The 12,500-nt window shown below is 37.9% G+C and overlaps 1 protein-coding gene across 1 annotated transcript in view; it reads left to right on the top strand.

Moving 5' to 3' along the window:
• Positions 1–12,500, top strand: part of ctc1 (CTS telomere maintenance complex component 1) — a 47,259-nt gene that overhangs the window by 34,684 nt on the left and 75 nt on the right. Inside the window, exons 18-23 of the mRNA XM_077225147.1 lie at positions 1,914–1,979; positions 2,657–2,819; positions 3,402–3,466; positions 7,742–7,898; positions 8,033–8,147; positions 12,235–12,500. The exon at positions 12,235–12,500 is cut by the window's right edge and continues 75 nt beyond it. Coding sequence (XP_077081262.1) covers positions 1,914–1,979; positions 2,657–2,819; positions 3,402–3,466; positions 7,742–7,898; positions 8,033–8,147; positions 12,235–12,335 — 667 coding nt within the window. The 3' untranslated portion in view covers positions 12,336–12,500. The remainder of the gene's footprint in view (positions 1–1,913; positions 1,980–2,656; positions 2,820–3,401; positions 3,467–7,741; positions 7,899–8,032; positions 8,148–12,234) is intronic.

Genomic DNA, 12,500 nt, shown 5'->3' with positions numbered 1-12,500 from the left:
AGTGAGGGGAGTACTGTATATGCTCAAAACTGACTTTTTGTTCGGAGCTCTGTATGCTGACAAATCCTCTAATTGTAACAAACAAAGTGTATATATTATGAAAGATTCATTGTGCAGTCAGCTTAATTGATATTAACAGAGATGTGAGATCGCGATTAACTGATGTCATCTTTTTAGGAATTATTAAGGGAGCGCACTTTGCGCGCATTCAGTCAAAATCCTTCAATCATATCATGCCCAACCATGCACGCAGCTGCTTGCTTTTATGTTATAACAGTGGTTTGTGTGTGCAAACTCTCTGTGCAGTGTTCATGTTGTCTGTGGTGAGTGGATGTAAATGATAATGAGCTTACGCTAGCTTAGGGCTGTGCGATATCACGATTCATGATCGTGGATTAAAATATATCCACCATCTGCTTCTGAAGAAATGTCGTAGTATCGTGCATTCTATCAGTTGCAGTTCTGGCGCCTCCGTCTCAGCATAGGCTACAACGCGACGTATATTCACATCAAATGTTAACGCAGAGGAACGGGACAATGCAGTTCACATAAGTTCATTATTTTCATGTGCTAACAAGTCATTCACGTGTTGATGCGCGGTTCTAACGAGCGCTTTTCTGAGCGCGTACACCCGAAGCGCACGCGCACTAAGCCTGTCTAACAACAGCGACAGGTTACTGAACGAAGTTATTTTTCTAGTCTTATTGCGCGAATACTGTCAAATACACACAGGGTTTACATAAACAAAGTTGGTTATGTATAAAATGAAACAAACAGAGAAAATCTGCTTCCTAGCTAATGCCGTCAGTATTGTAGACAGTACCCGGCAGGTACTCAAGATGGCGGCAGTCAACTGGAAAAAGAGAGGATGGCGTAAGAGGTCATGTGACTGATATTCATGTATACCACATTTTAGTGTGATTTTTCATGATTTACCATGTTCCAGTATGATTCACCATGAATCTAGCATGATTTAGCATAGTTTACCATTATATACCAAGTTCCAGTATGATTCACCATGATTTACCCTGCTCTAGCATGGTTTACCACAATTTAACACATTCTAGTATGATTTAATATGATTCTAGCATGATTCACCATGTTATAGGATGATTTACCATGATATACCACATTCTATAATGATTTATGATGGTTTGAACATTATGATATGAACATTATATGATTGTAGATGGAAAAGACCATTTACAGCTAATACAGGCAATTTACCATAGGAAATACATGGTTTTTAAGCTTTTTAAGAGTTATAGCGCCACTTATGGTCCGATCTCCATGAAACTTTGCATGCTTCTTCACCATGTTATGACGCATATGCTCACCAATTTTTGTGAAGTTCTGAGTTTTTATTTATGATTTATAGGCTTTTGAGTGTATTTTGCCATGCCCCTTTTCTAAATGACCCAGTTACAGCCAGCCAAATGCAAAAGTTCAACTTTCGATAATTATTGATCTAGAGAGTCCAGAGAATAGGCCTAGACTGGTTTGGTTCCGATCGGGAATATCGGAGATATACATTTTGTCCGTCTTGAGATCACAGTGGTGTAAACATCTTGAGGCTAGGACCAACGGTCGATGAGTTATTAGCAAATTAGTAGTTTTGGTTGCTGTAGCGCCACCTATGGGCCAATCGGGGTCATACTCTGATAGGTTCTCCCCAAAAGTGTGGCCTACCATCTGTCCGAGTTTCAAGTCTCTAGGCCTTACGGTTTGGGCTGCACGATGCGTTTTAGGGGATTTTTTTTTTTCCAAATAGCAATTACAATAGGTTTTCAGCACTTCGTGCTTGAACACCTAATGAAGGTGACTTGACTTGAGTGTGTGTGTGTGTGTGTGTGTGTGTGTGTGTGTGTGTGTGTGTGTGTGTGTGTGTGTGTGTGTGTGTGTGTGCGTTTCAGGGCGTGTAACGTGTACTGCCGCTCTCTTCCCATCAGCCGTGTGAGCGTCACTGATCTGAGTTCAGGGTGAGTGTGTTTACTTGCACTTCACTTCCGGCCTGAATCTGAAAACAGGATGTAGAATTGCAATTTAAAATTAAAGGCAGTATGAAATCAAATGTTGTTGTTGTTTTTTTTTACTTTATTAAAAATTATTTCTTTATTCTCTACAAAAAATGCTTTTCTTACTTAGTATTTTTGTCTTGTTTCCAGTCCAAATTTCAAACATTTCTCAATAAAGTTTTTGCTTTTTTTTAGCATCAACTCACTTAATTTTGATTTATTTACCCGGAAAACAGGACATAATATCTTATATAATTTTACTCATCTAGTAAATGCATCTTGATTTAAGAATTTTTAGATATTTGGACTGGAAACAATACAAAAATATGTGTTTTTGTAAATATTTGTAAATATATGTACTAATGCACATGTTTTTATGAATTAAGAATGGGACGTCATTAAAGTTCTTGTTTATGAAAAGGCCCAAAACTTTTGGCAATATAGTGTACGTTATAACAGGGAATAAAAGACAAGTTCAGTTTCATGACTTTAAGGAAGTATAATTAAAATGGAACTCTTTTTTTAAGAATAATCTGAAAAGCTGATTTCATGATATGAATCCTATTGATAAATAAGTGATATTTTGATTTCAATTGTTCACGCTTGATGATTTCAGAGGTGGTTTCCGCCCTTCTCTGCAGGTCAGCTGTGTCTCAGGCTCCTCCTCCCATGATGCTCTTGGGCTCTTGGGCGTCGGCCAGGACGCAGCGGGGGGTGGTGGGTCAGGTCAAAGGTCACGTGGTGCGTGTGCTGTCTCTGCGGCTGCAGTGGGCGTGTTCTCTCTGCGGGAGCATCTTCACACAGGTAGTGATGTCATCGCTTGCGTCACATGTGGACGTTCTGTTAGGCTGATTTCCCAGAATTCCTTCCTGTCCTGTTGTTTCAGAAGTATTTGACCATGTAGGGATTGTAAAAAGTCTTTGAAGAGTTAAAAGGCATGATCCAAACCAACCAACCAGAGGATTTGATTCGGGAAAGAACTATAATCCCATAAAGCATTGCGAATGATATGATTATATATTCAAGGATATTGTTAAATATGCATATACTGTAAATATGTTGATACACACCAATATTTCAGTATACTTGAGATATATAGGAGTGGGCGGAGTCTTTTGGTGCGTTTCACATGCTTTTATTCTCTGATTGGTGGAGAATCAGAATTATGTAATGTAGTTTTTCACCGGAATTTATGCGTTTAAATGTGATAATTGGGGAATATGTTCAATAATGCTGACAGATGGCTTCAATAAATGCATAAACCTTCGATTAACTTCCATCATTCAAAATTAATTCCCAGATGAGTAAAATGAATGGGATTTTGAATTCAACTCTCAGCTTCTGTCGTTTGTTTTATTTTGACCCCGTGATGTTTTGTCCCCACAGACGTCCTGTGGCCGCACACACCCACCATGTGACTCGACCAGCGCAGTGTTTCAGGCTGAGGCGAAGTGAGTGTGTGTGTGTGAATAAATGTAATCTTTCTTGTGAATGTACATATCATTTTTTCATTGCGCCTCTAAATTTTTTTTACATTTTTAAAGGGATAGTTTACCCTTCAGAAGACCTTTATTAACCCCGAGAGGAGCACTTTATGATGGACAGATGCACTTTTATGATGAATAGATGCACTTTTATGATGAATAGATGCACTTTTATGATGGACAGATGCACTTTTATGATGAATAGATGCACTTTTATGATGGACAGATGCACTTTTATAATGGACAGATGCACTTTTATGATGAATAGATGCACTTTTATAATGGACAGATGCACTTTTATGATGAATAGATGCACTATTATGATGGACAGATGCACTTTTATGATGGACAGATGCACTTTTATGATGAATAGATGCACTTTTATGATGGACAGATGCACTTTTATGATGAATAGATGCACTTTTATGATGGACAGATGCACTTTTATGATGAATAGATGCACTTTTATGATGGACAGATGCACTTTTATGATGGACAGATGCACTATTATGATGAATAGATGCACTTTTATGATGGACAGATGCACTTTTATAATGGACAGATGCACTTTTATGATGGACAGATGCACTTTTATAATGGACAGATGCACTTTTATGATGAATAGATGCACTTTTATAATGGACAGATGCACTTTTATGATGAATAGATGCACTATTATGATGGACAGATGCACTTTTATGATGGACAGATGCACTTTTATGATGAATAGATGCACTTTTATGATGGACAGATGCACTTTTATGATGAATAGATGCACTTTTATGATGGACAGATGCACTTTTATGATGAATAGATGCACTTTTATGATGGACAGATGCACTTTTATGATGGACAGATGCACTATTATGATGGACAGATGCACTATTATGATGGACAGATGCACTTTTATGATGAATAGATGCACTTTTATGATGGACAGATGCACTTTTATGATAGATAGATGCACTTTTATGATGGATAGATGCACTTTTATGATGGACAGATGCACTTTTATGATGGACAGATGCACTTTTATGATGGACAGATGCACTTTTATGATGAATAGATGCACTTTTATGATGGACAGATGCACTTTTATGATGGACAGATGCACTATTATGATGGACAGATGCACTTTTATGATGGACAGATGCACTTTTATGATGAATAGATGCACTTTTATGATGGACAGATGCACTTTTATGATGGACAGATGCACTATTATGATGGACAGATGCACTTTTATGATGAATAGATGCACTTTTATGATGGACAGATGCACTTTTATGATAGATAGATGCACTTTTATGATGGATAGATGCACTTTTATGATGGACAGATGCACTTTTATGATGGACAGATGCACTTTTATGATGGACAGATGCACTTTTATGATGGACAGATGCACTTTTATGATGAATAGATGCACTTTTATGATGGACAGATGCACTTTTATGATGGACAGATGCACTTTTATGATGGACAGATGCACTTTTATGATGAATAGATGCACTTTTATAATGGACAGATGCACTTTTATGATGGACAGATGCACTTTTATGATGGATAGATGCACTTTTATGATGGACAGATGCACTTTTATGATAGATAGATGCACTTTTATGATGGATAGATGCACTTTTATGATGGATAGATGCACTTTTATGATGGACAGATGCACTTTTATGATGGACAGATGCACTTTTATGATGGATAGATGCACTTTTATGATGGACAGATGCACTTTTATGATGGACAGATGCACTTTTATGATGGATAGATGCACTTTTATGATGGACAGATGCACTTTTATGATGGACAGATGCACTTTTATGATGGACAGATGCACTTTTATGATGGATAGATGCACTTTTATGATGGACAGATGCACTTTTATGATGGACAGATGCACTTTTATGATGAATAGATGCACTTTTATGATGGACAGATGCACTTTTATGATGAATAGATGCACTTTTATGATGGACAGATGCACTTTTATGATGGACAGATGCACTATTATGATGGACAGATGCACTATTATGATGGACAGATGCACTTTTATGATAGATAGATGCACTTTTATGATGGATAGATGCACTTTTATGATGGATAGATGCACTTTTATGATGAATAGACGCACTTTTATGATGAATAGATGCACTTTTATGATGGATAGATGCACTTTTATGATGGATAGATGCACTTTTATGATGATAGATGCACTTTTATGATGGATAGATGCACTTTTATGATGGATAGACGCACTTTTATGATGAATAGATGCACTTTTATGATGGACAGATGCACTTTTATGATGGATAGATGCACTTTTATGATGGACAGATGCACTTTTATGATGGACAGATGCACTTTTATGATGGACAGATGCACTTTTATGATGGACAGATGCACTTTTATGATGGATAGATGCACTTTTATGATGGACAGATGCACTTTTATGATGGACAGATGCACTTTTATGATGGATAGATGCACTTTTATGATGGATAGATGCACTTTTATGATGGACAGATGCACTTTTATGATGGACAGATGCACTTTTATGATGGATAGATGCACTTTTATGATGGATAGATGCACTTTTATGATGGACAGATGCACTTTTATGATGAATAGATTCACTTTTATGATGGACAGATGCACTTTTATGATGGACAGATGCACTTTTATGATGGACAGATGCACTATTATGATGGACAGATGCACTTTTATGATAGATAGATGCACTTTTATGATGGATAGATGCACTTTTATGATGGATAGATGCACTTTTATGATGGATAGACGCACTTTTATGATGAATAGATGCACTTTTATGATGAATAGATGCACTTTTATGATGGATAGATGCACTTTTATGATGGATAGATGCACTTTTATGATGGATAGATGCACTTTTATGATGATAGATGCACTTTTATGATGGATAGATGCACTTTTATGATGGATAGACGCACTTTTATGATGAATAGATGCACTTTTATGATGAATAGATGCACTTTTATGATGGATAGATGCACTTTTATGATGGATAGATGCACTTTTATGATGGATAGACGCACTTTTATGATGAATAGATGCACTTTTATGATGAATAGATGCACTTTTATGATGGACAGATGCACTTTTATGATGGACAGATGCACTTTTATGATGGACAGATGCACTATTATGATGGACAGATGCACTATTATGATGGACAGATGCACTTTTATGTTGGACAGATGCACTTTTATGATAGATAGATGCACTTTTATGATGGACAGATGCACTTTTATGATGATAGATGCACTTTTATGATGGATAGATGCACTTTTATGATGGAGAGTTGCACTTTTATGATGGATAGACGCACTTTATGATGAATAGATGCACTTTTATGATGGATAGATGCACTATTATGATGGACAGATGCACTTTTATGATGGATAGATGCACTTTTATGATGGACAGATGCACTTTTATGATGGACAGATGCACTTTTATGATGATAGATGCACTTTTATGATGGATAGATGCACTTTTATGATGGAGAGTTGCACTTTTATGATGGATAGATGCACTTTTATGATGGACAGATGCACTTTTATGATGGACAGATGCACTTTTATGATGGACAGATGCACTTTTATGATGATAGATGCACTTTTATGATGGAGAGTTGCACTTTTATGATGGATAGACGCACTTTTATGATGAATAGATGCACTTTTATGATGGATAGATGCACTTTTATGATGGAGAGTTGTACTTTTATGATGGATAGACGCACTTTTATGATGAATAGATGCACTTTTATGATGGAGAGTTGCACTTTTATGATGGATAGATGGACTTTTATGAAGGATAGATGCACTTTTATGAAGGATAGATGCACTTTTATGATGGAGAGTTGCACTTTTATGATGGATAGATGGACTTTGATTGACTTCCAAATACATACAGTCATTCACTGCCATTATAAAGCTTGGAAGAGCCAGGACATTTATTAATATAACTCTGATTGTATTCGTCTGAGAGAAGAATGTCATATACACCTAGGATGAGTTGAGGGAGAGTAAATCATGGGCTAATTTGAAATTTTGGGTGAACTATCCCTTTAAGTTTTTCAAGTATCAGTCCCTGATAGTCTGTCTGTGTGTGTGTGTGTGTGTGTGTGTGTGTGTGTGTGTGTGTGTGTGTGTGTGTGTGTGTGTGTGTGTGTGTGTGTGTGTGTAGGGTGGCGGTGGAGGACGGTTCTGGTGAGGCTCACGTCTGGTTCTCGTCTGAAACGGTCTGCGATCTGCTGATGTTGAATGCGGGTCAGTGGGAGGGGCTTCAGAGGCACATCAGGGTCAAAGGTCACGTCAAGGTGTACACACGCGGATACAACATGGTGAGCATTTCAACTCTACACACACTTACATGAGCGCCTTCATGTGATTCTATGATCTCTCACTGTGTGTGTGCGCATGTGTGTGTGTGTGTGTGTGTGCGTGTGTGTGTGTGTGTGTGTGTGTGTGTGTGTAGACATGTGACGAGGACCCTGACGAGTCTTTAGTTCAGTATTTGAACTGTTTGTGCTCCAGCGCCGCTGTGTGTCGACAGATTCACCTCACCTGCCGGATACGAGCTCAGAGAACAGGTAAACACACTCACACTCACGCTAAATCAGTGTGAAAAGGGTGGTTGATTAATTTCACTTTTCTAACTTTAGTTAGTGTGTAATGTTGCTGTTTGAGCAGAAACAACATCTGCAAAGTTACAACGCTCAAAGTTCAAAGCAAAGATATTTTATTTTAAAGAAGTTGCTTTTTAAGAACTACAACAAACGGCTGATAGGAACTACAGGACATTCCTCCAGGGTTGGTGACATCACAAACCCTAAAATTAACATAAACCCCGCCCCCGGGGGCATGATTTATAGATTATCAAGACAGAATATGCTAATCAATGACTAGACGATAACTACACATCAGATACATAAATTCATCAACTAACCATTCAGGAATGTTGTCACTTCTTGAGTCTCTCCATCTTTTTCTGAATCCGGTTTGAACATAAAAGGCTAAAAGTATTTGAAATTTTCAGTGCATGTGTGTGTGAGGTAATCAAGCTGATAAGGACAAGAGCTTTCTAATTATTTTTTTTTAAAGTGTATTGGGTCGTGGGATGTAATAGTGTAAGTATTTGTGTTTCTGCACAACAATAATTATTGTGCACTTCACCTTTGTTGTTTGGTGTGCCTGTATGTTTTTCTATTGCTGTTCAATTACATGATAGAAAGTCTAAGGCCTTCAAAAGCCGTACAGCAAACCCATCTAATCTGGTGCCTATTACACGACATACCAAGATTGCTGTGGGGACAAAAAGTAAGACTGTTAAGTTAGCACTTTTAAACATCCGCTCACTTAAAAATAAATCACTTTTAGTCAATGACTTAATAACCACATACAACCTGGATTTTATGTTGCTAAATGAAACTTGGCTAGAAGAAAGTTGCAGTGCAACAGTCCTCAATGAAACAGCCCCTCCTAACTTTACTTTTATGAGTGTCTGCAGAGCTGTCAGAAGAGGCGGAGGTTTAGCTGCTCTTTATAAAGATGTCTATCAATGTAAGCAAATATCATTTGGGAATTACCCGTCTTTCGAATATCTGGGTATTGTGTTAAAAGGTGCTCCACGCATTTTACTTATCATTGTTTACAGGCCTCCAAAATACTCTCCAGCTTTTGCTGAGAACTTAACAGAACTGTTAAGTTCTATTTCCTCAGAGTTTGACTGCTTTGCCATTGCTGGAGATTTTAACATTCACATAGATAATGCAGAAAACAATATGGCAAAAGAAATCAAAACTGTTTTAAAAACTTTTGATCTGACTCAGCATGTACATGGAGCCACACATAATCGTGGACACACTCTAGATTTACTTATCAGTAAGGGTCTAAACATTTCATCAATTGTTATTAAGGATGTAGCACTGTCTGATCATTTTTGTATTTTCTTTGATATATTGATCTCTCCTGCCATTGAAGCTAGATCTGTGTCTGTCAAGAAGAGATGCTTAAATGAGAATACTAGTGTACTATTTATGAAGGCTATATCTTTAACACCAAGCATATCTGCTGACTCTGTTGATTTTCTCCTTGATTCTTTTAACTCAAAAGTTAAGAGTGTAATTGATGATATTGCTCCTGTGAAAGTCAGGAAGAAGAGTGGCAGACAAAAAGCACCTTGGAGAAACTCAACAGCAGTGCAAAATATGAAAAGACAATGCAGAAAAGCAGAGCGCATGTGGCGGAAGACAAAACTTGTAGTCCATTATAACATCTACAAAGACAGCATCCATGCTTTCAATAAGGAACTAAGCAAAGCTAGACAGACTTTTTTCTCGAATATTATAAACAGCAATATAAACAACACGCGCACTCTTTTTGCTACTGTAGAGAGACTGACAAACCCCCCAAGCCAGATTCCCAGTGAAATGCTCTCAGTGAGAAAGTGCAGTGAGTTTGCTTCTTTCTTCTCTGAGAAAATCAATAATATCAGAAAGGTGATCAGCTCATCCTTGAGTTGCGCTGGGGTCAGGCAGATCAAACAACAGCACGAGAAAGTAGCAACTATGTCTGATTTCGAAGAAATTGATGGCAAAATTTTGGAAGAAACCGTACAGCAACTAAAAACATCAACCTGCGCCCTTGATGCACTTCCCACATCTTTTTTCAAAAATGTGTTACACAGCTTAGAAGCAGATCTCCTAGAAGTGGTAAATGCCTCACTTCTCTCTGGGAGTTTTCCGACCTCCCTGAAAACTGCTGTTGTCAAGCCCCTCCTGAAAAAGAGCAATCTGGATAAGACCATATTAAACAACTATAGACCGATCTCAAATCTTCCTTTCATAGGCAAGATCATTGAAAAAGTTGTCTTCAATCAGCTGAACAAATTCTTAAGCTCGAATGGATACTTTGACCATTTTCAATCTGGTTTCCGACCGCACCACAGTACAGAGACCGCGCTCATAAAGATAATAAATGATATTCGCTTAAATACTGATACAGGCAAATTATCAGTGCTGGTACTACTCGACCTCAGTGCTGCATTTGACACTGTCGATCACAAAATACTTCTTGACAGGCTGGAAAACTGGGTCGGGCTTTCTGGGATAGTCCTAAAATGGTTCAGGTCATACTTAGGAGGCAGAGGTTATTATGTGAGTATAGGAGACCATAAGTCTGAGTGGACATCCATGACATGCGGAGTCCCTCAAGGCTCAATTCTTGCGCCACTCCTATTCAACCTGTACATGCTCCCAATGAGCCAAATAATGAGAAAGAACCAAATCGCTTACCATAGCTATGCAGACGACACACAGCTCTACTTAGCCCTATCGCCTAACGATTACAGCCCCATTGACTCCCTTTGCCAATGCATTGATGAAGTAAACAATTGGATGTGCCAAAACTTTCTTCAGTTAAACAAAGACAAAACTGAAGTCATTGCGTTTGGAAACAAAGATGAAGTTCTCAAGGTGAACGCATACCTTCAGTCTAGGGGTCAAACAACTAAAAATCAAGTCAGGAATCTGGGTGTGTCTCTAGAGTCAGACCTTAGTTTCAGTAGTCATGTCAAAGCAATAACTAAATCAGCATATTATCACCTGAAAAATATTGCAAGAATTAGATGCTTTGTTTCCAGTCAAGACTTAGAAAAACTTGTGCATGCTTTCATCACCAGTAGGGTGGATTATTGTAATGGACTTCTCACTGGCCTTCCCAAAAAGACCATAAGACAGTTGCAGCTCATACAGAACGCTGCTGCTAGGATTCTGAGCAGAACCAGAAAATATGAACACATCACACCAGTCCTCAGGTCTTTACACTGGCTGCCAGTTACATTTAGGATTGATTTTAAAGTATTATTACTGGTATATAAATCATTCAATGGCCTAGGACCTCAATACATTGCAGATATGCTCACTGAATATAAACCCAACAGATCACTCAGATCATTAGGATCACATCGGCTAGAAATACCAAGGGTTCACTCTAAGCATGGCGAGTCTGCTTTTAGCTACTATGCCAGCCGCAGCTGGAACCAGCTTCCAGAAGAGATCAGATGTGCTCCTACAGTAGTCACATTCAAATCCAGACTCAAAACACATCTGTTTAGCTGTGCATTTACTGAATGAGCACTGTGCCACTGTTCGTCCGACTGTTTGCACTGTATTTTATTTTATGTTTTAATTATTCTGATTTCTGTATTTTATCTTTTATTCTAAACTGTTTTAATTATTCTGATTTCTTTTGATTATTTTAATTTCTTCTATGTAAAGCACTTTGAATTACCATTGTGTATGAAATGTGCTATATAAATAAACTTGCCTTGCCTTGCCTTGCCTTGCCTTGCCTTTGTTCCTCAAGGTGGCAGCGTCTTATACACAATGATGATGATGATGTTTCACTCAGTTACTGCAGGCATAAAATTAAAGAACACGAATAGTAAGACTCAAATATGTAATGATTGCTGAAACATTTAATGATTAATGCATTTAAAGGTTGAAGTCAAACTCATTTACTGTAAACCAGAGGCTGATAACACTGGATCACAAGTGTGTAAATAAACACAGTGTCGTGCTTCACGGCATTAAACTACATACACAACCATTCTGGAGAATAACACTCATAAAAATGCTAAATGAAGTGTGTGTGTGTGTTTGTCTGTGTGTGTTTCAGGGAAACATCAGCTGAGGAAAGTTCATCGAGGACAAACAGAATTCATCTGCAAATTCGCACCTGCACTGCAGTTACAATGCCAACACATACATACACACTAAACACACACAACCACACACTCCCTTACACACACACTCCCTCACATACACACACACACTCTCACTCACGCACACACTAAACACAAACTGATAACACAACCAATGCAAAATGACTCAAATGCTGCTCAATGTTTTGTGTTTTAATGTTCTGCCGCCGTTCTTGAGTGT

The sequence above is a fragment of the Siphateles boraxobius genome, unplaced genomic scaffold (genome assembly GCF_051911475.1).
Source record: "Siphateles boraxobius isolate OS27281-9 unplaced genomic scaffold, OSU_SipBor_1 126, whole genome shotgun sequence".
In the NCBI taxonomy this organism is placed as follows: domain Eukaryota; kingdom Metazoa; phylum Chordata; class Actinopteri; order Cypriniformes; family Leuciscidae; genus Siphateles; species Siphateles boraxobius.
Note: the sequence above shows the minus strand (reverse complement) of the source record. Positions and strands in the feature narration are given on the sequence as shown.